The sequence below is a fragment of the Diadema antillarum genome, unplaced genomic scaffold, assembly GCF_040938485.1.
Source record: "Diadema antillarum isolate AM-2024a unplaced genomic scaffold, OU_Dant_1.0 scf00000089, whole genome shotgun sequence".
NCBI lineage: Eukaryota > Metazoa > Echinodermata > Echinoidea > Diadematoida > Diadematidae > Diadema > Diadema antillarum.
The window spans coordinates 612,632-639,875 of record NW_027270978.1 but is presented as its reverse complement, the minus strand read 5'-3'; the positions used below and the strand labels follow the sequence as shown (position 1 = coordinate 639,875).

General features: G+C 40.0%; 2 protein-coding genes across 2 annotated transcripts in view; one reads left to right on the top strand and one right to left on the bottom strand.

The window, feature by feature from the left end:
• Window positions 1-387: 387 nt before the first annotated feature.
• Window positions 388-20,355, bottom strand: LOC139718113 (uncharacterized). Its single transcript, XM_071629598.1, has 20 exons — window positions 20,155-20,355; window positions 18,989-19,172; window positions 18,106-18,349; window positions 17,184-17,485; window positions 16,417-16,659; window positions 16,318-16,356; window positions 15,622-15,771; window positions 13,088-13,390; window positions 11,753-11,914; window positions 11,108-11,317; window positions 9,594-9,724; window positions 8,952-9,112; window positions 6,821-6,963; window positions 6,121-6,311; window positions 5,250-5,367; window positions 4,533-4,726; window positions 3,554-3,712; window positions 2,237-2,449; window positions 1,151-1,764; window positions 388-670 (listed from the first exon to the last, which is right to left on the bottom strand). The coding sequence occupies exons 1-20, from the start codon at window positions 20,353-20,355 to the stop codon at window positions 388-390; spliced, it is 4,245 nt and encodes a 1,414-aa protein (XP_071485699.1).
• A 4,079-nt stretch (window positions 20,356-24,434) lies between these two features.
• The window catches only part of LOC139718142 (uncharacterized), a 96,210-nt gene continuing 93,400 nt past the window's right edge, over window positions 24,435-27,244 (top strand). Inside the window, exon 1 of the mRNA XM_071629625.1 lies at window positions 24,435-24,744. Coding sequence (XP_071485726.1) covers window positions 24,442-24,744 — 303 coding nt within the window. The 5' untranslated portion in view covers window positions 24,435-24,441. The remainder of the gene's footprint in view (window positions 24,745-27,244) is intronic.

Here is a 27,244-nt window from a genome sequence, read left to right as displayed (position 1 = left end):
TCATGTGACCAGCAGTGCTGAAGCAATAGTCAATACCCAGGTGGTTTAAAATGATCACTGTCAAATGACTCGAGGGACAGTGTCGCAGACCTGTTGCACACGGAGACATAAAATTGTCCCACACGTGGAAGAAACCTTGAGCACCGAAGGGAAGGGCATTCACAAAATATATCGCGTTTGAGCTAAAGTCGTCACCTTGGTAGTTGAACAAGACATTATCTGCTGCAAAAATGTGGCAATGGCATTAAAAACATCTTTGGTCGATCTGAAAAATGTCATTCCAAATTGATTCCACTCTTCGTACGTCCTTTAAGAGACTGTGAACAGAAAGTGGTATGAATATCTGATTATAGATAGAGTGATATGCAGTTGTCCATTGCTAGCTGCTTACGAGGCAGACTCCAGCACCTTTTTCTTTCCTGCTTCCGTTTTCTGCTTCTGCCCCATGGAAAGGAACGCCTCCCTGTCGGGGTAATAGAACTCTGTGTGGATCGGGGCGGGGCGTATGCTTGGCGGGGGCTTGTGGTAGCACTCGTTCCCGGGCCTCAGCTTGTTGGGCTCGGCGTAGGACTGCGGCGGGAGGTTCCGGAACAGGTGGCTGTCGCGGTCGATGGCGGACAGTGGCTTGACCTGCCGTTTGTAGACGGGTCCGCGCTCCTTGTGGTATAATCTGTAATGGAACCACAAAGTTGAAAGGTTAGAATTCAAAATTGGAAATTCACATGACATGCAATGCTTTCAACAGCAACAAAATGAAGAAATTGCCGGGTTGAAAGAGACAAAATTCTGCCCTTTGTGATGTTACCAAACATTGTATTCAACGGATGTGACAAACACTAAGGTCTAGGTCACGTGCCCTTGATGTTGCTTTAGCGATAATACTTCAATGTGTGTGCATGATATGTCGCTAATTCTCACAAAGTCAGATGATTTATTCAATTGTATTACTCTGAACATAATGTAAGATGAACGAGTCAATCAATCATTAATCCCAATCATTTTCAACTCTTGAGATATAAGTTTTTAAAAGAACTCAAGAAAATCAATGAAAATTCACAAAATTTAGTTAATTTTACATTGCCAACACACATTGAGAAGAGTGTGATATTCACGTAACAAAAGGCAGAGAGACGTTGTAAATATCCCTCACCTAAAGTCATATCCCTTGAGTTCTTCAAACTTTGCATGCTCCATGTCCTTGATGGGGATGCGGTTGTTGTTCACTGAGAGGCTGGCGTTGGCGAAGGGTCCGGGCATGAAGTGGGGCTTCTCTCCGACGGGGAGGAGCCTGTCCACGTCGTCGTTGGGGACGATTGGAAGCCCCGCCTCCCTGGCGGCCGTGTCCACGGATGGGTTCATCACCACAGAGAGGGCAGGCATGTCCTGGAAGTCAGCCCGGCGCAGGGCCAGCTTCTCTGCCTCATCCTTCAGCAGTCCCCGCAGGCGGTCAATCTGGTTGCTGGACTTGAATCCGGCGGCCATAAGCTCCGTCTCGGGCGCCACGCGGTGGAAGTGCATCTGCGTGTCATACACCTTGACCTTCGACCTCCAGAGCTCCCGGTCAGCGTCCTTGACGGATTGCTTCTCGGCCCTAAGCGTGTCGCCGGCCAGGTGGATGGTGATGGGTGGGATGGGCTGGAATCCCTTGGGGAGGGGTTTCCTCCACAGGTTCATGTCCTGGTCTCGATCCATCCATGTGTATCTGTCACGATATTCCAATGTGGGTTTCAGCACATTGGCATGCAGCGTGTTCTCTATCCAGGACTGCAAAAGAGAGTAAAGAAGAGATTGGATTTAATTTCCAATATCACAGTATCTTTATAGACAAAATTACATTCCCTTTCTAGCAAATGTGAATCCCTGTAAGTCACTGTTATTGGTTGCATCCAATTTCTTTTTTCATTGTATAGAAACAAAAAGAACAGTTCATGCATTAAGTTGTTGTCAATTTAGAAGTAATTAATGCTACTGACTCACAGTTACTGGAGTTGCTGGTAAAAAAACAGTTATCATGATATTTTCATTATTATCATTATCATTCGTAGTAGCAGTAGTAGCAGTAGTAGCAGAAGTAGTATCATCAGTATCATCATCATCATCATCATCATCACCATCATCACCATCATCATCATCACCATCATCATCAACATCACTGGCATCATTATATTGCTTTAACTTGGGAGTAAGCCCTCAACTATGATGACCAGTGTGACAGGTTTTGCCCCAACAACCTCACCTCCTTCAACTCATCCCGGCGAGCCGGGTCCGGTCTCTTGGCGTGGACGTTGCTCTCCATGGATGACGGGATGCCCGGATAGACAAACCCGTCATCTGTCTGCCACTGTGCCCTGGAGGTCTCCTCCTCTGCCTTCTTCACCGCCTCCACGTTGACGGGGACGACGGAGGCGGAGTTGTAGTCGGCGCAGTACGTGAACCTCCTGTCCGGTTCCTGCAAGTGTGAATTGGAGAGGTGCTACTTGAAAAAATGAGAACAAATACCCCTTTATACTCATGAGACTTTGTGCATATTCAGAGAAGATTAGCCAAACCTTCCAAAGTAAAACCAGATATCGTTCTATTGAAAAATTGCAGGAAGAATAATTTTCTTCTTTTTGATGTCCTTTACTTTCAGCTCATCCCATTGTATTTGGATAAGTACAACAAAAGCATTTAAATATTGGATTCAGTTTTGCTATAATAGTACTAATACGACAAGACATGTGTACCACATAAAAATCAGATTCAACACATTACACAGCCTTTTTTTCATCAACAACTACTGGCTATGCATACCTCATATGGAGTAGCCATACTTGTAATCATCTATATTATCTCTAGCTTAATGTTGCTTGGTATTAACCTGTCGTGTGTGCTTTTAATTGACCTGTAGCTCACTTTACATTTCCAACAAAGAATACATTTCCTCATCATTTGCCCAAGATGGGCTAAGAGCATGTTACTTCATATACTTTACATGGTGGAGGAGCACAACTCTTACCAGCAAATTAGAGAAAAATCAATCTTTGCTCTTGTTTTATTATAATAAAAAATGTATTATTCAAGCAATGCACACTGTAGTCACAAATGATTTGGTCAGATATTTTGTGTTGCATACTAGATATCATGTTTGATAAGCTACATGCACTTTGGTTTATATTTTGTAAGGGATCAACCATTCTATCAAGTGTCTCATAATTAGTACTTAAAGGCCACTGTTCAAGTTGCTACATTTGCAAAAGAACAATACTATATCTCAAGGATGAGTCTTTTCTTGAAGTTCTGCTGTAGTAACTGTATTTCTGACAAAGAAAACATTAGATTTGAAGTCCTATCAAGTAAAAAAAAATTGTCTGCTTTTACCACAGATCTTGTACTGGGTAGGTGAACTTTTGAAGTGTACAATTAACATTTATATAAAAGGTGAATAACCTAAGTTGTTGGAAACAACATTACTAAATAACCTCCCCCCCCCCCCCCCCCCATGATAGCAATGACGGGTATACAAATAAATGGAATCCAAATGAAACTAAGAGGACAGTATGAACTAGGTTACCTTGGCCAATTCCTGCCTGAGAACTTCCTTGGCCAGCTCTGTGGTGTTGAGGGTCTGAGAGCTGTAGTTGTGGGCCACACCGTTGGGTGGTTCATAGCGGACTGTTCGTGGCTTCACCTTCCTCGCCGTGTTCTCCTCACTGATCTTCTGTACGTGGTCCTGAAGATGCCACAGAGAAAGTGTCACAGATATTAGAAAACATGATTAACTCTATTTCACTGTGACATATTTGCTCAACTTTAGCAAAAGGTAATGCTCACAGGCCAATGTGGAAGTGGGTATAAAGACGTAGTAGCTACTGAAATGAAAGTTACATATAATTTTAGACACAGCATACGTGTGGTTCAAATTCCGTTGAAAGTTTCACATGATTTCAGCAGTATTAATTATCAAAGTCCAATACATGCATTTCTGAAACCCTTTCACCTTTTCCCTTTTCAGTCTATCCTAAACTGTATAGTTGTCTTACGCCCCATTCATACCGGGCATTTAAAGCACTCCAGGAGCACTCTGAACCTGTTTGAACTCCATAAAAACAAGACAATCACATTCTGAATTGCTCTCAAGTCATGCCCCTCTCGAGGCTAGGCTAAGGAGTGCTCCTGAACCTCTCTTAACTCATTATAAATGGTTGCCAATGTCTAGAGCACTCTGGAAGTGGAATGCAGTGCCCACTAGCTGCGTGTGCATACAGTTTGTAAGCTAGAAGTTTTTTGTATACTCGAAGGTCACTATGACAGTAATGCCCCTCTCAGCCACTGCTCTTGTGGTCTCAGTGATCAGCTATTCTCTGTATGAACAGACTCAGAAGGGCATAAGTCGAAAGCGCCTCAGGAGCACTTCTGGACCAAACTTTGTCCATAAATGGAGTATTAATCTCTTCCTGTAATCCATCCCTCTATAAATCCAGACATAACTTTTGCCGTAAGGTGCTTTGTTGTAGCTAGTGCACAATAAATAGAATACATATGCTACTCACAATGTTCTCCTTGATGTAGTCATGCATGGGGCCCATCATCTCCATCTGCTCCTTGTAGGCCATGTAGTCTGGGTTGTAGAGCTCCAGCGGAGTCCAGATCCTGCGTGGCCGGAGGCGGGGTAGGGTCTGGGAGGCGGAGTGGGAGCGGACCGCATCCTCACCCATGTGTACCTCCCCATCGCGCTCCTTGAGATCTGGTTGGAGGAGGGGGAAGGGGAGGGGAAGTGAAGGGGACAGAGGAGGGGAGGAGGAAGAGGAGTTGAGATGATGACGATGAGTGACAGATTTCATTTCTCCCATTTGGACTTTTAAAACTGATATTGCAATAAATCATGAAAGTATGAGACAGGCAGCATGGAGGAAATTTCATATTCTCTAGTACATTATGAGTGTGTGCGTGTGTGCAATGAGTGTGCACACATGTTTCTCCCTGCATCTTCTCTATTGTAAAGCAAGATATTTTCGTGGCATGAAATTTTCACGAATTGGAGCTAAAGGCCTTTTTCACAGCATGAAATTTTTGTGAACTGCCACTGGCATTCACTGCATATACACGTATACACAAGAACTTTTGCATGCATTTTAATTCAACAAATCTTGGCTCTTGCGCAATTCGCGAAATCAAAATTCACACAAAAATTTTAGGTTTTATAGTATTTGCATGTGTGCTTCTATTACACGTGTGCATGTGGGTGATGATACTGAACTTCATCTCACCTTCAAAGTCGGCCGTGGTGAGCGGGACACCAAACTCCCTGCTGAGTGAGATGATGGACTCGGCCGAAGGGAAGAGGTCATTCTTGGTGATGTTCCTCAGCTTATCCTGCCCAACCAGCTGTAAATGCAACCGACAAACATCCAATCACAGTCAAGAGAATATTCATGACAACACATACATCACAATAGAGTCATCAGTTCTGTAGACAGGACATTGCTAGCATTATATCTCATTTTGAGTCTTCAAAATCTTCACGTGACTACCACATGACTATAAACAGTGAAAAGTCTTCTCTCTTAAAAGAAGATGACTACAGAAAAATGTGCATCCTATGTTTCAATCAAGGTACATTGGATATGGAACTTTTGTGTCTCTCATGAAACCAATGCATTACTGGCATGAGCTCCTTTGCAAGTTAGTCAATGAACACAACAATTGATACAACTATGATACAAAATCAGACTATTAAAGAGCATACTCATAAGTTTTATGAAGTCTCAAGGAATGCAGAAAGGTGTTTAATTATTCAAAACCTTTGCCATAATGGATTACTCTCTTATTTATTTTTTACAAAATACTCATGAGAAAGAGACCCAAGTTCATTCATCTAATTTCTATGTACCTCAGAGCGAAGAAAAGGCAAATGAAATGAAGTGTTGCACCATTTCTGTACCAAACAGTCTACATGAAGGAAAAACAGCCCCATAATTGATTCTTCTTTGTCCTTGAAAAAGGCAAATGAAACTAATTGTTACAGTCTACATTGAAAGGAAAAACAGCCCTGTAACTGATTCTTCTCTGAGCCAGCTTTTATTTTTCTCCTTTTAGAAGCTTGTGTGAATGTGATAGAAATGTGAATATGTCTTGTACCTGATCTAGTTTGATGAGTGCCTCAAAGCATGGCCTGGGAACCATGTCTCGGACATACAGCAGAGGCTGCCTGACTATGACAGAGAGGGGTTCATGCAGCTTGATGCGGCAGAGGTCAACATCGAGGGCAGCATATGTTCTCTCGCTGAACATCATGTCCGAGTTGTAGAGCGCCTCATAAATCACTCCATCTGTAAAAAAAACAAAGCAACATAAAAATAACAGGTGTAGAAAGGATTGCTATATAAGTGCATGAGAATTATACTCACTGCATAATGATTCACGAAAGCTGTTATTTCATTCAGTATGTAAGTACAGGCAACACTTTATATGTCAAAACATTATTATGCATTGGCTTTGTGTCAAATGTCAAACACAAACAACACTAACATGACTACTCAAGAAAGAAAATGGCATAACACCACTCTATGGTAAGATTTTTTCTATACGCTTAAGGTAAGTCAGTTAAAGTGACTTTTACGTACAAAAATATACACAATTTGTAAGGGTACACAGTCATAATCACGCACATAATAGTATATCACATACTCTTTATTTCGCCCAAATTACTGGCCTCCACACAAAACAAATGCAGCGTAATTTTTTTGTGTTTATCATTTTATCAATTCAAGAATAAATCAAAATATCACATTGTTCTTTGTGTAAAGATTCAGCGTGAATAATGTTGTCCGCAACTTACTCTCTTTCTGTGGTCTGGGAAGGTTCTGCCACAGCTGGCTGATAGCGCTGTCCCTCAGTCCTTCCAGCACAAAGATGTGCTTCTCACCATCCAAGATTTGGAAGCCAGTCACGATATCCAGGTCTGGACTCTTCTGCTGAGCTCTGGAGAGGTACGGGGAGAAGGCATCCCACTGTTAAGATAGATCAGTTTGTTTGTGTTTGTGTTTGTTTGTTTGTTTGTTTGTTTCTGTCCGTTTGTTTGTTTGTTTCTGTCCTACATCACTTCTTTTCATTTTGTACAGTTATCATTTTCATAATGCCTACAAAATCAATAAATCATCACAGAACAAGTGACATCAGGCTGTCACACCATTGCTGTCTCTGATTCAGTAGAGCCAGCATAAAGCATACCTGATAGAAACAAATGTGGCATGTTACAATTCAAGAGTGTGCATCCAAATATGCATGGTAGCAAGTTTGTTGGCAGCATATTTTGAAAATCTTTTTAGGACACAAAATACAGCAGCGGTCATCTTCAACATGAGAGTCATGTATGACCTCATTCACATCCTGTACAATGCAACAGTCAATCATTTAAAAAGATCCAGTTAGCGACTGAAAAATAAAATAAATAAATGAATGAATGAACGAATGAATAAATAAATAAATAAATAAATTCATTTGAATTAATTATGTGATTGGTTAATTGATTACTTAATAAATAAACAAACAAACAAATATAGAAAATAGGACAAATATGACTATAGGACAAAATTCCCTAGACAAAACTGAATCATCTGGGTAAACCACTGCTGGATCAACAACACAACTACTCATACATTTGCCAACACATCACATGTAAATTCACACACATTTATCTCCCACACCTTACACAATATCACTGTAATGAAATTCTGACATAACTAAACAAACAAATTACAACAAAAGAACAGAACCATTCTACGTGTATATGATCAACATCACTACCTATATGTATACAATGATAATAAGAAGCAGAATATTTAGCATGAGATATATGGTAAAGCTACCTATTTTTGGACCTGAACGTCACAAAAAGTTTGGCCGTGTTAAAACTACTTTAATATACATGATGACGGTACACTTTATTTGATGTACATCACAGAGCAGTACTGAAAAATCAAGGCCCCTCACTCTGTAACTCTCTGGACAAAATGTCTTTATATATTTGAAGCACCATTATGCAAACAAGGTCCTTGAAACTTGAAATTAAAGTGAAAGCACAAGATAATCAATCAACAAACATTCTAACATACTCTGATAACAAAAAGTGAAAGTTCCAGAAGATGTCAGTCATGAGAAGAAATACCAATCCTGTTTCCTGCTTTGCTATGGACGTGGTTGACTTATTTTGCAACAGCCTGGGAAAGTCCATAGCCAATGAGTGACTGAATGTCCATTGTTACAAGTCAGGTCTATTACAATGCTCTTTTTCTCTTAAAAAATACAGGATATGTGTTGCATGTTTATGTTATAGGCCTTTTAAATACTATGGCTAAGCAAAAATATGATCTTGCTCACTGATGGGTGTTTTCAAACTTCATTTGACAAGTCACCTCATATCGCAAATTTCCCAATTGTGGTTATTACATTGCATCAAACAAGGCAAATGTATAATGCTCTTTTATTTTTTGGTGTTAGCAAGCGACATTAAAGGTATTCAACATCAAATGTTAAGGGAGAGTCCAAGGTACATTGTACCAATATGTTTTCATTTTTCACTGTAAAACCAACATGTATATTGATGGAGCACTGTAAAATGCATTCCAGTTGATAAACTTTATCGATTTCAGATCCTCAACATCACTGTGTATAAGTTGTCTGTCAAACTACAAGAACGATTCAGTGTCTACTGACCTTCTCAAACAATTCACATGTGTTTACAGACATACTAAAACAAGTCATCTGAGCATAAAGACACTCTCATATAATGCACCTGTGATAACAGATACACCTATGAATTGCAGTTACAGACACACTCATATAATGCATTATAGCGATTACAAACACACCTAAACAGTGACCTGCAATTACAGACACACCAAATAATGCACCCGTGTTTACAGACATGCCTGCTCATTTGTTTGCCATGACAAGCAAGAAGGACTTACGGGGACAGTTTGTAGGTGGACAGGGCAGCCTCAATGATGTGGGCCGGGAGGTGATCCAGTTCAAGTGCCCTGGCGTTGATGTTGGTCACCAGACCCAAGAGCTTGTGTAGGAACTTGGTGTTCTTGTAGTCAAAGATGTACACGATGCGGGAAAATGGGCACTGGATAACACAATTGTTATGCAAAAAAAAAAAAAATGAATAAGAGCAGCAATAAGAAAAACTTCATTCAAATAGAGGTTATAGACACTTGTATGCCTGTCAGAATTTGTGATTTTATTCATCATGTGAGATCCACAACTGAAATTTTCAAAGGAAATTCAGCAGATATCTTTTCCTAATTTCAAAATTATGATTTTTATAATTTTCAGATCTTGAGCAGATCTACGTTCTTTACATTCATATTTCCCCCACTCACTTAAGCTTACACTGGGTATGGATTCATTAATAGCTGAATATTTTAGAGATACATCGCACGGAGAGATTTACATGATTTGTTTCTTGATAGAGACACAATAACTGGCAATGAGAATAATAAAAGTAAACTTAATAGAAGAGTATGATTAGATGGAAGAATAAAATTCCGTGTAAGGATTAAGGTCTCCTGATGTGGTCTCACATTCCCACTACCTCAATTCCCTACCTCTGAAGGAGTCTCCAACTCTGGCTTGGAGCGCACTTCTTCTGGTGTCGTGATGGCGTGAGCGACTTCAACTCTGACCTTTAACCTTGCCCCAGAGTCAATGTAGTGACCCACAGGTAAGGGCTCGTCTTCTGCAGAATGAAAGAAGTATGAATGAAAAAGTCAGTTACACAATCTTGAGTTTAGTTTTAGATTTCTCAATCTCTCCTCTATTTTGATGGTTAGATGTAATGGGGAGGAAGAGAGAGAGAAAAATATATATATATATATTTACAGGATTTAGGGAACATATGATCTTTATTACAGCCAAAGTAAATGTCAGTCAAAATTTAATCATTTTGATTTAATTTAATCTTAATCATTCCTGGTCTGAACATATCTGTGAACCAAGTATAAACTTTAAAAAATATTTGTTTCCTATATTATCAGTTAATTCTGTTTAATGAAAAAACCCGTCATGTTTCACTTGTCCTTGAGAGTTTGTAGTGTGTCCACAGACCTTTTCCATCCCTCTCCTTTTCCTTCTCTATCCTCTTTCCTCGTTCTTCGTTGTCCAGTATCTGTCTGAGTGCATTTCCTCAATATCTGTTATTTCTGTGTTTTGTGTTATTGCTGTTGTTGTCTTCATGTTTTTTGTGCCCAATTACATATCTTCCTTTCTGTTCAATTTTCCTGGCATACCTGGCCCCATAGTGTCTGTGCCACAAATATGATACATTATATAGTTTATATGTTTGCATTCTAAAATCCTACCAAGTATTGTTCATAGTATCAGCATCATATATCAATGAGTAAATGTACAATAGTATATAGAAGAATTTAAAATGAATATGTTTTATTGATATAACAAATTGGTGCTCTTGTTGTTTTGTTCCAGTGTTCCACGTCTTACAAGCTTGGCTTTTTTAGTGGAACACTGTTTTCCATCATTGTGATTATTTACTGTTTTTGTTGCCATGGCAAAGTGCATTGTTTCTTTTATATGACATCATTCGTGCACACATGTATATTCTATATTGTATTTGAAAAAAAAAAATCCTTTATCAGACGTGTAAGAAAAATGAAAAAATTGTATCACTTTGGATTACGTCAACTTTTTCTTTTCTTTTGATGATGGAAATAATGAACTGTTTGAATTGAATTGAATTGAACCATTCTGTCATTTTTTTTCATGCGTCATGGATTGTTTTCACAATTTTTGCATGTGCATGATGGACCACTGCAAGTTCTGTGAACATGTTCCACACAAAATGACGCAAGTCTAAGGAAGTGCAAGTAAAACCTTCGTATGCCCAACACTTGAGTGAACCAAATTTATATTGCATATGCATGCGAGAATATTGTCAGCATTTCACTAGAATCCTACAGAGCATCCTTCTACCATAAGCAGTAGTCTGTCTTAACTTCCCCCTCAACGAAATGAAAGCGAGGATATCTTGGGGTCTGCAACACACATGGCAATATCTCATCATTTGTCAGTTAAATGCATGACATGCCTACTGAAAGGCACTTACTGGGCCCATCCGCAGCATTGGACACGCCCATGAGGCGGTTGTCCTTGACTCCCCGCCCCAGCAGGTCGGGCAGGGGGCAGTTATGGATCGGGGCGGTCTGGTAGATGATCTTCTCCCCCAGAAGGAGGCCAGAAAGGTCAATCTTGGCGATGCCGTAGGGATCCCAGGGCTTGATGCGCCCCTTGAAGGGGTTATGCGTGGTCCTCTTGCCTGAAAGAAAATGGAGTACCCATATGTTAAAAGAAGTCTATGGCGCATGAATTCTGTTCTTGGAGATTAGGATTATGTGTGCGTTTTGCAGTGATGGAGACAATATCAATACTACAGTAGACTAAGAACAGTATTACACTCTGTGATTTCTTTTCACTTTTCTCTCAATAGTTGGCATATGGCTCAAAAATTTAGTATCTTTCCTTACTTTGATGTCAATATAGCTCATAGTTCTCTGAAGTTAACTAATGGGAGCAGTGATTTCATCTGCAAATGGTAAATAATGCTTTTGATACATAGCCAAAGTCAGTTGTACGCTTCTTTATTCTTTTTAATCACTTATCTATTTTAGATGTATTTGAAATACCAAGCCGGTACAAACATAAAAGTTAATTGAGTGAATGATACAAAATAGCAAAGAGGAAAAATACTCACTTGCTATCATGCCGACGTTGCTGATCTTATCATCCTCCGTATCTTCACCAAAGAGGGCAGGCTTCTGTTTGATGTCCTCGGGCCGCCGGTCTCTGTCGTGGACTTGTATCTCCAAGGGTGCGCCCCTGAGGTACTCCAGCAACTCCCCCTTGGGAATGATGCCTGGCAAGACAGGAAAAAGACATGGGGAAGTGTAAAACTCAAATTTGAAGTGACCTCTTGACCTCCAACATTACCATAATCAGCTGAGATACATTCTCTCATATATTACACAAATAGTGACATTTAAGAATAGGACTGGATGTTTTTATTTTTTTTATTTTCTTTTAAATCTATGTGCTGTGGTGAAACGTCTCTTGAGTCAGGTGTTATCTCTTCCCTTGGAAATATGCCTCATGCAAGTCAAAAGTGTTCAGCATGTATAACATGAATAGAAGCCGTTATATACTCAGCAAATCAGTGGGATGTCTAACATTATCACATAGTTTACTTCATTACTTAGGATTCCACTCAAGAAGTGTGCATGATATTTGCCTTGTTTTCTTTTGTTCTTGTTAAATGTTAACAACAACAGATCACTCCACAGAATTGGAGTCACTACAATGTACAATCTAACAGAGTATTTGTACGATGATGTCCTCTCTTCGCTCATCTGATGAGATGAACCTGAGCAGGAAACTCAAATTTCAGAGACATCTTGCATCTCCGGAGATATTTGATTTGAGACACTAAAGTTCTACAATTTACTATACAAACACTACCTAACATGCATTCAAAAATTGACCCTCCACCAAAAAAAGAAAAAAAAAAGAAAAAAAAAAAGATGAAAAGTGACACTACAAATGGATCTCATCCGAGGGGTAAAAAGGCATCATGGAGATGAAAGTTGCATCAGTTAGGTAGTTTTCATAGGTAATCTAACACTTGGTCTACTCCCACTTTGTCTAATAGCCATTTAGTCTCAACCCACATGGTCTAATCCCGTTTCGTTTACAACCAGTTCGTCCAATGACCATTTAGTCCAACTGCCACTTAGCCTCATTACCAGTTGGTCTACTTCTAGATGGGTTATACCCATTTCATCTAATACCCACAGTTTATCAGCAAAATGGGAAAAAAATCAAAGGAGATACGATAAAATTGCAATTAGACCATCTGGTCATTAGACGAAACGATGATTAGTCAAACTGGGCATGAGACCAAGTGAGGATTAGACCAAACGGGCAATAGACGAAAGTGATAGTAGACCAAATGAGTTTAGCTGTAGTGGTGTTAGACGAACTGGGAAGTAGACCATCTGATATTAGACCAAGTGGCAATAAACTGTTTTCATACCGAGTAGTTCTACATTGATGTCATCCCAGTAGATGTTCTTCCCGTGATCTCTGTTCACGCTCTTGTACTCGGGCTGTTTGTAGAACTTGTACGACGTGTAGACGGGCATGCACCTCTTCGACAGCTCGCAGTAGCTGAGGGGTGTGTCCGGCATGCCCGTCGCCGAGAATACCTTGAGGACCAGGGGGTTGAGCTCCTGCCGCTGCTCGGGCGCCATGAGGGGGCCGTCCAAGGAGACCGTGATGAAGACATCCTTGATGCCAACCACGGGGCAGTCCAAGCGGTTTGTGACAGTCTTGAGATCTGGAGGGAGTGGGCCACAAATTTGAGCAAGTAGGTAAAAACATATCTTTGTTGTATTACATCTACATGGCAATGAAGCAGTATTACAGCAAGGGAAATTGGCTTCTCAGGAGACAAAATTCTCTTCTAGAGCATTGTGAATCATCAGGTACTCACTTTCAAGGCAAACTAGCCTGCAGAAAACTATGGAAACCCATCATCTACTGTCATTTTAACGTAACAAGCAGTAGACCTTATAAAAGCTGAAGGCATCACAGAGCTAGATAAATTTCAGCTATCATTATTTGTTGCTGCAAGATAAAATCTTTCAATCAGAGTTGGTACGACACTTACTGGTATACTTATGAAATAATTTTACAGCTACATACTCTCTCTACTCTAACAAGGGTCCAAAGTTCATGTCCTCTTCAGTGACATAGATCATACAGCACAGTACAATATGCCTCACCATGTTATTCAAGTTTTTGCCTAAATGTCAAATAGTCACATTTCTATTCCTTGAACATACTCATTCCCTTGAATGAACAACAACAAAAAACTTAAAATAAAGCAAATATAAGTTTAAAAAAAGGTATAGAAATAAAACCTAGTATCTATTATCAAACACTTGCACTTTCAAAACATGTATGTGACAAGTATCTCTGGAAGGTTGCTCTCAAGAGCCTTGAAAAACTTGGATGAAATAAATGAAATAAATCCCACCCCCTTTAAATCCCTTTCAAGCATTAAAAGAGACTAACTTAAGATCTGATTAGTTCCTAGAACGGAGATAAAAAAACACGATCTGGCCGGACGGAATCCAGATTTTGACTAAAATCCCCCCCCCCCCCCCCCCCCCCCCCGCAATCCTCCATAGCAGGGATGTGCACTGTAAAAACACAATAGATGTCAAACATTAACCAGTCAGATAGTTTACTGGGGATTTCCAGAGATCACATGTAGAGCGGGGAAATTTGAGTAAATTTTGTTTGCGTGGTCTTGTTGCACAATGAATGCTGCGGCAGAAAAACCCCCTTTCGAATTTCATCTCTGTTTGGATGACAGCACAACTGTTCATGACAACTAACTCCTTCCCGAGGATGTCCTCGAGGATGTCCTCAAGGATATCCTGCTTCCTGAACTACTTCCTTTACAACTGCTTTGCCACAACTGACCTACTGGCATGAATGAAGCACAATGGAGTCCTTCATACAGCTTTACTTTGATCTCTTTCTCGGTACTTTATTTTGTTCCTAGGGTTAACAACTACGATCTTGTATCTCAAATGGCATATACATTAAAAAACAACAACTCTTAACTCAGTTTTGAATAACAAAAATACTGATTTGAGTTTCAAAACATTCCAATTTCAAATACAATCCAAAACAATATTTCTTCATTATTTGACATTCAACATTAATGTTATTTTGTGAAAATGTTGCAAATTTTTTTTTTTCTGATGCTTTTCGGAAAATTCATGATCTTGTCACTCCTGTGATGATATGACTTCACTTGGTTTCTTACTGTCCCTATTTGATGATTTGTAGATACAGAGAGTTGACATAAATTTTAGTCTGTTCTCTTTTACTCTGTTATCAATCAGTTTATCCACCAGTCAAAATATACATGTGTGTGCAAGCATACTTCTCTACAATCATCTCTGTTTTCCAGGTTTATCATTTGTTCATGTTTCAGGGGGTAAACGTGAATGAAGATCTCTGCATGTTAGCTTTTGAGCTCTCTGTGTAGCCACACTTCACAAGATAGTAGATGGAACAGCAATACAGAACATAGGATCTACTGCTTTGAGCAAAATATGACTGAAAGCAAGAATAAAAGGTTGTCTACCTTGTTGGGGCTAGTGCAATCTGGTAAGAAGAAGGGATACTCAGGACTTTATTCATGACCCCTTCCCCTTCAAAAGAACAAACAAGTAGATAAACACCCCCCCCCCCCCAAAAAAAAAAAAAAAAAAAAAAGAAGAAGAAGAAGAAGGTGTTCTTGTTCATCATTCACATCAACTACTTGCTAATTGAATTGCCCCCTAAAAAAAAGGGAAAAAAAAGACAGATTGGAGAGGTGCATTTGTAATTATTCTTTGTATCAATATCATATTGTAATGTCATCATATATATTTGTTCTGACTGCTGAATATTATTGCAACCAGTACACTGAAGAGATTGAGATGAAATAGAACAGTCATAAGAAAAAAGAAAAAAAAGAAAAAAAAAAAGATCAATGAATTTGAATACCTGCAAAGAGGAGCTTCATTCTGATTGGGATGAAGGCATTGCCGTACTTCTTGACTAGGATGGCCTGGGCGGCGGCAGCCTGTTCTGCCTTGTGGGACTTTCTCCTTGCCTCTCGCTGCATGGGTGACTCTTTGTACACCCGTCTGGTCCCTGTTTGGTTGTTTTGATGGGGGAAAAACATTGAAATCTTGTGATTAGTGAAAGCAAGGAATTCATTCATTCACATAGAACCACATGATATGATATATAAACACATATGTAATTGTTTATCTACATCACTACAAAGCAAGCTAGTACAGTGTAACAAGATCATCAATGAAATATAACCATGTTCCTTTTTCTTTCCAAAGTTCCCAATGAGCAGGTATAACAGTTGAGATTTATATTACTTTTTGGTTTGTCATTTAGATATAGTATTTGCTGTGGAAATTAGTTTGAGTGCTGAATAGGAAAATGTCTGCATGTTTTATATTCATATACTTTACTTTGACAAAAAACAAACAAACAAACAAACAAACAAACAAACAACAACTATTTTCTTTGTAATCTTCATTTCAACTTTTGATAAGCCCTCTGCTGTGTAAGAGTACAACAATGCAGCTTCCGAGCTTAATAATGCCATGCATCTTTAATTTCAATGCCAAGCTCATCACAGGCCAAAACAAGGACAAGACAGTGATTTCTTTTGTTCTCTACCTAGGCGGGGCGTAGCTTTCCTTTCTCCATCTTCCTCTCCTCTGCCCTCTTTATCCTGCTGCGTCTGGACGCTGTCTTTTCGCTGCCTTGCGTCGACACCGTCTTTTCGCTGCTTAACATCGACACTCTCTTTTCGCTGCTTCCCCTCAGACTTGCGGTTGGGGGACGGTGAGGAGACAGTCTTTGCGGAGTGCTTGGACGGTGCACTGCTCTCGGCTTTGCTGACCCTCCGCGCTGACAGGGACTCGTCATGGGTGTGTCTCGTCCTCATGGCGTGCTCAGAGGCGTGACCAGGTTTGGAGAGCTGAGCCTTTGAGTCGGCAATAGGCCTTCCTTTTTCATCTGTTCATGTTCATTACGTTTATGGAGAGTAATGGGAGAAGTAGAAAAGAAAGAATGTTTTATCATTCTTGCTTACAGGAAAGGGAGCACAATTTCTTTACGACAGTAAAACAAGTTTCACATTAAAAGAGACAATGATGGTGGAGAACAAGAGCAAAATCTTTCCACTCTGATGGACGTCATGGTTACAAAGTGAAACATTTTCTGCATTGATTCATACATCTTTATTCCAGAATGTTACAGAAACATATCTGGGGGGATACTTTGATGCAGTTCCTGGTTGTTTCTGTTCAAAATAATTACAGTAAGTTACAGAACTGACTTTTTATGATTCAGCTGCTGTTTATTTTTCTTGTGCATTTGAAAGTTTCTCGGTGTAGGGTGGAAGTAAAGATGTGCTATTAGTGAAACTGTATGTAGGTCTTTATCTTTTCTGAACTGAAAAAACAACAACAACAAACAATGACAAAGTGACAGATGAACTACACTTTGAAATGACGCTGTGACATGTGAATAATATCTACCTCTTCGCTGGAACTGCTTCATATCACCAAGCTCAGGGGGTCCTTTTGTCGGGACTGGTCTGTCCAGGAAGGACTTCTTCGGCTGCAGGGCCTCGTAGCTCCTGGACTGCTTCAGGACCAGTGAGCGGACGCCCCCGATGTCCTGGGCGTCCTCTCCCGGCTTGCACTGCGGGAGGCGAAAGGCCTTGGGCCGGTCAAACCTGGCCTTGGGAGAGACCTTCTCCCGCGAGTCCCAGATGCGCAGCTCCAGGGTGTGGTTGAAGAGCTTCAGGAGGAGTTCACTGGTGACATGAAGCTTGTGACTGCAAATCAAGTAATCATTCAGAGAACAACTTAGTTCACAACTGCTCTCAACTGACTGTGCCAAAATGAACAAATTTGAATCAAGCATAATTTCTCCTCTGCTGTTAAAGACAATCTTGCTGTTTGTAGGTAAAGTTATTTCATTTTAAAGGGTTATGATATAACAATACCAAACAGCCTCTTCAGTGTAGGCGCTGATCTCCTCGAGGGCCCTGCCTATATCAGTACCATACAAAATTGTAGCTTTGCCAAATACCTAGGTACCAATCCACATACCTGGGTCAAAAAGGACAAAGTGGATAAAATATACATATATTGTCCAAATGTGCAAATCAAAGGTAGGTCTTGAACCCACGATCTTCTTTGCAAGAGTCAAGAGGCCTATCCCCTTTACTTCTGTGATCCTCCAGTATCAAACTCTGACACAATGTCCAGTAAGTCACAGCAAAGAAGGCATTGCAGTGACAACATCTGTAAAATGTTATTTCATGTCATTTAACAATTCGGCCTCATGGAAGGTGGAACAAGACTGAGGTAAACAAATCACCATAGCTATCCACCAATCTGTCTTCTTCTTTCTCTCTCTCTATTTCTCCTTGAAGCATCAACCTATTCTCACCTGTGTGACCATGCAATCCATGTCAAGTCCCCCTCTTGCCAGGTTTTCAGCACTTTGGAGTCGTGCTCCGTGTAGATCTTTGCCGCCATCCCAAACGTCACCACGTCTGTCTTGATAGGCTCGGCATCGTCGGGCAAGAGGTAGTACTCGCAGTGATAGTAGCCCTGGGCCTTGGGTGCCTCCATGATGCGCTGTTTCTTTTTCTTCAGCACGTCCTCAAGCTTTGGCATGTCTGGGTCGATAACTGAAAGAGAGGCAGATCAAAACGAGAAGGGAGAACTTTTGAATATTACTGGCCGAGTATTTCGGTGAACCATTGTTGGGATATCAGCGATACTCTCTTTACACATCTTGGCGTATTCAGTCGTAGCTGGACAGTTGTCTAAATCCCTGCTGATCTCCGATCCTTTCTATATTGACGACAGTCGGATTAAATTTATGTACTATTGCCTTTTCTTTTAGCCTTGCTGAGGGCTAGCAAAGGAAAAGGGATTCATCTAATTTCAACTTTCTGCCCAAAATGAAATTGCCTTTTTTCTTTTGCCGCAGTTGTTCAGATATTCTTTTAAAGGAAAACATGTATTCGACACATGTTTAACATCTGAGATACTGTGAATGCCCATCTACAGTTAAAGCACAGCACCCCAAGTTCTCTAGCCAATGGGCTAAAATCATTCCATGCAATTTGACTGTCCCGTCACGCCTTCATCCATATGGTGATACAGTTCTACATTTAAGATGAAAGAGACCAACGTGGGAGGTGGAAATAACTCCAGGCAACATGTGTTCCACACTATTTTCCCAGTGTCACAAGTGTTCTATAGAAGTCAGCAAAGGGCCTAGACAAGGTTGCAAGTACCTAAATTGGCAACTCTAACATTACCTGTTGGGATAGCTTTGGCTATGATGACAGACAGGGTAACAGTATGTGCTCCCTCGGGGACTACCAGGGCTGGCTCGTCCTTCTTCTTCTTCCCGCGGCCGCCTCTGCGCGAGGTGTGAATGTCAGTCGAACTGAAGGAGTCTGCTGTCTCCGTGCTCTCGGACATATCCTCCTCTTCCTCCTCCTCTTTCTTTTTCGCTTCTTGTCTCCTCGACGCTATCGTTGCTCTGCAGCTGGTCACCTTCAAGGGCAGATTTGAGTTGCAAACAGGCAACCAGAAACATTACGAGAATTCTCTTTGTTTCTAGTAGTCATACAAAAGAAGACATTGTTATGACATACATGTGTGTACATGTGAAATGAGACATTTTTTCTCTTCTTTTTTTTTTTTGACTGAAGCTTTGAAGGCAGATAACAGCAATGATAATTACATCTGGTCTCTTTCATGGGCAGTGTCAAGTTCCATAAAAGCAAACATGAACAATCGTTAAAATGCTGCAAAACCGCAACTATTTGTGGCATGAAATTTTCGCAAATTGGGGCCGATGGCATTTTTTGCTGCATGAAATGATCGCGAACTGCCATTTGCATTTAATGCATATAGTGAAGACAAGAACTTTCACATGCATTTTAATTTTGCAAATCTTGGCTGTTGTGAAAAATCGAAAAATTGAAATGCATGCAAAAGTTTCTGGTTTTACAATACTTTTTTCGTTTGACTTTGTTGAAACCTGTGCAAAAGAGGGCAGTGTAATGACACTGTATACTGAATGATAAAAAGACTATATGTGGCTTTCAGACCGAAACATTATGAGTAAAACTATATTTGTACAGTTAGTTTATAGTTTTAGGTATTATATTCAAAAGTAAATAAAGAAGACCCAAAATGTGCATACATATGTACTGGTAATCTGTAGGGAAGTAGTCTTCAAATAACAACCAAAAAAAAGTCACATAAAATTATTTCAACTCTGTGGTGCTCCTCAAAGTTAAATGTTATATTAAAACACAAAATTGACCCTTCTTGTGTACTCAACCATGCATATGTTCCCTTTAAGATAGATTCTCATAATGTATGGCTGCACGTCAAAAGTCTTACCATTGCCATTGGTATTAAGACTTCCACCATCCGTCTTGTTGGAATTGTTGCTACTCTCTCCAGTGACCGTTCCCTCTTTACTCTCGCCATCTGTCCCATTTTCCGCTGACTGCTGCTCGCCGCTGGACCCCTGCTGAGTGTCAGACTTCAGACTGCCGTTGTCACTGGCAGTGATGCTTTCCCTTTCTCCTTCTAGGGAGGGAATAGAGTCCGATGGTGGGTTTTCACTTCCATCTGAAGGCTTTGCTTCCTTGTCTTCTCCTGACATAATTTGCCTTCTCAGCCTAAAGCTCCATTATGTTACCACATTGCTTATGCGTCCTTACCTGGAACGATAAAAGAGAATAAGTGTAAGAAGGCCAGCCATATGATAGATAATTCTGAGACAGTAAAAATTTTCTCTTTTTCACTCAATACATCATGTTTACAAATGTTTAATCTAAATAAAAAGCTAAAAAGCTCATCAGACAGCTGATATGAGGATGGGTTCTAACGTTAGAACGGTTTGTGTTCTTGGCCAGAATGGGGAATTAAAACTGAACACCAAGAATAATACATTTGCATTGCAACTGAATAACTGTAAATTACATGAGGCCAACAAAGTATGACAGTGTCTAAACAATCACGACATTGTTTGCAAATTTTAAAACATGGTGCAGCACAGAACTAATAGTTAGACAGACTTGTACTAGTAGATTTCTACAGACCCAAGTTCTGTGATGAATTCAGTAGGTGACTAAATATTCCCCTAAAATCCAATGCAATCATTATTTCCTGTAACCATACTTCCGACACCCTTCTACTATTTGCCTTGCATGTACAGAACGAAGATTCAAGCATGAGACTACGCGCCGTGGTTTTGCATTCTTCACTAACATGTTAGGTATTTGAAGATGTCCAAATATTAGGCCCTAGATACTGAAAAACTCAATAATAAAGAAGATCAACAGCAAAACAATGATACTGCATCAGATTACAAATGCACATTGGAAAAGCATTACACGCATTTCACCTGTATTGCCAAGAGATGTAACGTTAGGAGTGTTGGCTTCAATATTACACGCAACTGAGTGCGTCAAAATAACATCCCAACACGCATTCGAAGCAGTTATCTTGGAGCGTGTTCTACAGCAATTTTTAGTGCAACGCTTGTGAATTCAGAGGATTTTCTTGACATATGTGAGCAAAATTTCTGGCAAATTGTGAGATATTTTAAGTTTTTATTGATAGAAAAAAATTAGGGTGTCGATGTATTGGACACACAATCATACTCCTTTCTTGACCTCGAGGTTGCACAACTCGACTCGTTGTGAGTAAAGGCAAGCCTATATATGGTCCGTACAAGATTTACAATGCTCACTCTAGAGCGCTATACAGACCATGCGAGTGCTACTGCTAGTTCATGACTGTGTGAGTTCATATCGAGGGTTAGTAAAGGGCCTACGCTTTAAAAAGCTGTTTCTTTTCACACACCTTTCTTTTACTTGCGTTACATCGAGTGTACATCGAATTTCTTTTATCCAATCACACAGCAAAAGTAACTTTAGAGCAGAATATCGTATTAAACTTTACTTACTGATATAGTGATAAAATTAGCTCACCGTGCACAAGACCGGAAAGTTGATATGACAACGACCAAGCTGCCAAAGGTCATAGAAAACCACACTGCCGCAATCCGATAGATGGCGCTCTATTAGTAAACAAAACAATCACGTGTGGACCTTTCCTGTTCAATGCGACGGCACGGCAGTTGCAGCTTGCTCGGTTCTTCCATTTGTCAAATGTTTCCTGACAGGTGTTATGTGGGAGGTGGCCACTGCCAAGAATTCAGAAGGGCGAAAACTTGTACCTTTAAATCGTGTAAGTTAATAATGGAGGCGGTTCTGTCAGGAGTTTCTAAAACACCTAGGTGTCTTGACTTCTCCTGATCGACTGCTCCAGTTGTTGCCACGGTCTGTCTTTTTGTATAAATCGTATTTTGCACTTAACTATTTCTTGAGACTTGGCTGGTTATGGATGGATTGGCGATCATTGTCGAGCCAGAGGGCTCCACAGCGCCCAGCGAGCGAGGGAGGGAGGCGGGCACTGACTGTCATCGCGCGGTGAAATAGAGTTTGCATGCCGATTGCTAAATTGAGGCTTAATTTATGTGTTGAGACTATACAGAGGTTGGGACATTCGTTTCGATTTGGGCTGTTGTTGTGTTTTTGTTTTACAGCACAGAACATTGCCTTTCTTGTAGTTCTTCTTCTTCTTCTTCTTCTTTTACTCTTCTTCCGATCATGATTTTATAATATGATTGATGTTATTGCTAAAATAAGTAAATATTTACACTACATTATTGGTAGTAGGACATCTAAGTTTGCTACCACTATTCACACTGACTCATTTGTCTTATCCTACCTCATTTAATTATTTGTTTCTTTTTTTTTCCTATTGTTGAGTACCATTCAAATACAAAGCTTTAATCGAATGAAATGTAGACAGATGTCATTTATCTTTTTCATATCTACTTTTGAAGCTAATATCTGTAAACCAGTCATTGAGTTATTAGGTTTAATGAACAGAAGAAAGAAAGGAGATCTAAGTCAGTAAATGTTGGGGAATGCCATATTTGCCTCACTACGGTTTTCAATAATTGTTGGTAAAACACAAGTATGTGTTTGGTGATGTTGTGAAAAAGAGGCTTTCAATATTTTATTGCACTTTTCTTCCAAGTTTTGTCTGTCCCCATGAATAAACAATTTTGTGAATTATCAAATAGAAGCATTTCAAACATTATAAAGTCAAAATTCTATAGAAATTGAAATCAATAAAGTTGCCAAAAGCCAGCCATGGTAAGCATACTTCACACCAAGCAAGCATACTTTTCTTTTGTAGATGGGACAAAAATGTTTTTCAATAAACCTAATTGAAGATATATTTTTTGATAGCTATGTAAATTGCACCTATAGCAAAAAACATTTGTGAGGGAGACAGACTTTTTTGTTGGAATATGAAGAGGTTTGCTGAAATTTAAGTTTCCAGTATAGTTTTGACAAGAAATTGTTCCATGAAAATCAGGCCAATATATATATCTTCAATTTGCAAGCTTTGGGACTTTAAAAAATGAAATACACTGTAGTCCTGAAAAAGAATTTAAAATAGTCTTCATCAGCAAAAAAAAAAAAAAAAATCACATCAGTTTATTTCTGCCTATTTTTGCATGAAACTTGGGTCACTTTGTAGAACAAAATCAACGACTTTAAACTTGCTACGCTCCTTGTACAAAGTATACCAATGTCAGATCGAAGTGACCTTGTAAAAATATTTTGGTCCGTATGAATGCATGCATGTGCCCTCTGTATCCAGCGTTGTCAACAGCATTGCCTGGCGCCCCCTATTGGGACCGTCGGGTTTAGGCCGGCAAGCCGCGGGAGAGCGCAGGATGGCATGACTCACCTTGGCATACAGGTGGCTGGGGAATGCTCCGTTTAGCCGTGCCGAGCTGCTGATAAGATGTAGCAGCGGGTGAGCATTAGCTCACTTCCAGTTTTTGCACTGTCAGTGTTTGCCTGGCAAGGCCTGGCAGTGTGGCAGAGCGGGGTGTGCGGGCTTTGACTGTGCGCGGTGTGTGACCAACAAGCCTTGCAGTAAAGGCAACAAGAAAAGGGAGAGAGAGAGAGTGAGAGAAAGAAAGCGTGCGTGTGGGAGAAAGAGAGACTCGGGCAGAACAGGGGTCCCTCAACCAATGGTGCTATTCCTATGTCAGCTACCGTCTGGTCCTGTGGATTTTTAATGCGGAGTTCCTTCCAGCTCTGAACAAGGTGCTGATAAAGTGGATATTTGTTTTCACTTCTCTTTTTTTTTCTTCTTTTTGTGGGCCATATATTTCTCCTATTGGACTGCTTTTCTGTGTCTTTGGTCACTTGCCTTGGATTAATTGCCATTAATCTCCCTGGAAAGTTAAAGAAGATCTTGCTGGAATAGGAGCCATACAGAGAAGTGATATACTTCATGTACAACGCTCTCGTAAGAGCGTTGTAAGATTGAAGGTGGTCATGAAGAGTTAGTCAACTTTTTTCGTAAATCAAAAAGCAATAATAGCATTTGGATATACATTCTATCAGAGCTTATTGGACTATCAAATTGTGATTTGAAAAGAAAAATGAAAAATTGACACTTTCAAAGCTGGCTTTGCCTTTGCACAGTCACAACTATCTTCAGAATTATTATGTCTTCCAGATAGATATGAAGAGGTATGTCAAATCAAGCCAACCCATTTCCCGTAAAAGTGATATCATTCTGGTCTTCTTTTCAGTCTTATTCCTTTATCTTTCTTGTCACCTTCTCCAGACTCCTCCTGCAGAAGCACATGGTAGGAACCGTGGACTCGGAACCGTCAGCCATGTGCGAGCCAGCGTCTGGAGGAGGCAGCGCGCAGGGAGATGGAGCAGCGGACACGGATAAATCGTGGCCAGCAAGCGTCGACGATGGAAAGGGAATCAAGGAGAACGGTGTGGAAAAGGATGGAATAGAGACGGACACCATGAGCCCCCCAAGGGATAGGGTCAATACAGCCTCCAGCTGTGTGTCCCTGGAGGAGTGGTGTATCATGTCCGAGGAGACCGTCAACCGAGAAATTCTGGTGGACCTTAATTCACAGTCATCTGATGCGGTAAGATAACAATTTGTTTTTTTTTTAAATGTGAACTTCTTGAAATTCAAGATAGATGATTTCACGAAAAGAGGTGCTATTTCAGATTGCATCAGCATCTTCCCAACCAGAAAACACATTTTCTCGACTGTGTTACATCGTGAAGTTACTCAGAAATGTGACAATCTATATTTGATGAGAAAAATAGTGGCTTTTCTTTCTCAAAATGCTTGTCCCGGAGACACCATGTTCATGTTACGCAATAAAGTTCTGCTAAAAGAGGAAATGTGTCCTCTTGACCTATTCCTCAATGATTACTCTACTAGAACAATGTGTTTTGATAACCTTATAACCGATAAACTTTACCATGCAGTTTCTCTTTCTGTGTAAAATTAGAAGCTCCACGTCAATGCTGTGTGGTTTTAGAGTGTTTCCTCTTTCATTTCTAACGGCAATCCCCCCAAAATCCCACTCAAAAACCTCTCTGTTTGAGTTCTTCAGCACACAGTACAGCAAAGCAAAGCTTAGAAAGATAAGTTTTATTTCTGTAATGATTCATCTAATTTGCGGCAGGAAATCTACAAGCTTCAACAAAGGCTTCGAGTGTGACTGTTCTTGTACATCAGCTAGTAAAGGACAAATCACAGTGTACTTTAGTAGTCATTAGTAGTCATTCTATACCAGATGGGGAATTTCTGTACGAATTCACAGCATCAAAATCAAGTGGTTAGAATGAATCAGGTATGTATCTTGCTGAAAGATTTATAGATTTTTGGTCAGTGGTATACTTTTGCACTGTTATAGTGTCATCATCTTCAATTGCTGCATTTTGATGCACTGTCCTGGTGCATAACACAGAGCACCATGCTGTACGTGGCTTGAGTACATGCCCTTGTCTATTAAATGTTTCATACTAATTTTATCTCCTGCACTTGAAGTTGACTCATGAACTCAAAGTAGCTAGCATTCTCTTAAGGGGCACAGTACAATAATGTGGCTCTAGAGTTATAATGAACATGTGTGGAGGAACCATCGTGTAAAGACTACTTGGGTAGCATTGCCAAGCATCATTTCTACTGCCAGCAAGTGCATTATGTCATCTTGATGAGATGTTGACTCTTGCTAAGGAGTTATTCACATCCTGTATTTAAAGTGAAGTAAGTGTAATGGCAGGTGGATGGGTGCTAATGATGCGGACAATTCGGGAGGGTTGGATGACGAGTGCACAGTAGCTGGAGCCTGTTAATAAGAGGGTGCGATGAAAAGTATGTCTGATGGAAGAATTGGGGAAGGGGAGGGAAGGGGAGGGCAGGGGAGAGAACAGAGACGGAGAGATAGATTTTCGGGATACATGAAGCATTAGCAAGCAAGCGAGCTGTCTGTGGTAGATCATGCAGTGGGCCCTGGGCGATGTTTACTCTACATGACTCACTGGATGCGAGATGCATGTGGCGCTTCCCACTTCTAATTGATGCGAAGAACTTTCAGCCCTGTGTTGCATACTTTTGTGACTGTTTTGAGATGCACATGAAATGTCCCAGCTGCTGACAAAGCCGAACTTTCAACAGCGACTTACATTTAAAAACTGACCTTTGCTTTTTAAACCCTCAATGCAGTATGAGCACATTCAGTTTATTAATTTTTTGATTTATTTTTACATCTTGAATACTTGGATATTTTCATACTGAAGTTTATCAATTAGCAGGAAGAAAAAAAATGTGTCTCTGACTGTCCCATGATTTCCTACAAAAATAAAACCCTGTCATAGCCATTTTCAAATGCACTTCATTCATGATCAGATTTTCATTTTTTACTCTCAAACATAAGTGTTATGTACACAATTTTTACTTGTAGGTGCCCTTTTATGTTCATATTTAGATTCCATGTTATTTATGACAACCTGTACCAAAATACCTCATCAAAATACAATACAGTCAGACTTGGCCATTGGGTTGATGTCCGTATAGTGCCAATAATATTTTGTGGAAATACCCCTGAGGCCTCAGTATTTTTTTTTTTTTTGGCAAGTAGCTGTTTTAAAAGCAGAGAATAGATTTGTTTTGAAAGATTTCATATACTACCAATTGATGCAAATTCCACATATATTTGGATTTGGCCAATTAGCTGTCAATCAAACAGACTTTCAAACAAAAAATCCTACTGAAGACCATCATGAATCTATTAAACAAGCTCGATCTGTTATTATATGCAATATGTATGCTACAATGTTCACTTGATAGTTCCAAGTTTAAACAAAACTAACTTATGCTAAAATTTGAAATCATATTTCTGTTTGTCCAATTCGTAGATTTTATTGTTTGACCCATCTTTTATTCTTCAAACTGTTTTTCCACATGCATGTTATGCAGTTTTGCTGCTTCCAAATGGTTAAGTAAACTTTGGTATTCAAAAATTGATGTTTTCACATTTTGTTGTGACGATTGGAATTTTGTGAATACCAGGATGTCTTGATGGTCACAAATATTATGTAAACTACGACATCGTATCATTTTATATGATA

Bases quoted from the DNA above. Each gene is read 5' to 3' on its own strand.
- LOC139718113 (XM_071629598.1), bottom strand. From the start codon at position 20,355: ATGTCAGGAGAAGACAAGGAAGCAAAGCCTTCAGATGGAAGTGAAAAC. The intron at 17,486-18,105 runs GTGAGAATAGGT...CTTGATTTGCAG, and splicing joins TGGATTGCATGGTCACACAG to TCACAAGCTTCATGTCACCA. The intron at 13,391-15,621 runs GTATTCAAATTC...CACTCCCTCCAG, and splicing joins AATGAAGCTCCTCTTTGCAG to ATCTCAAGACTGTCACAAAC.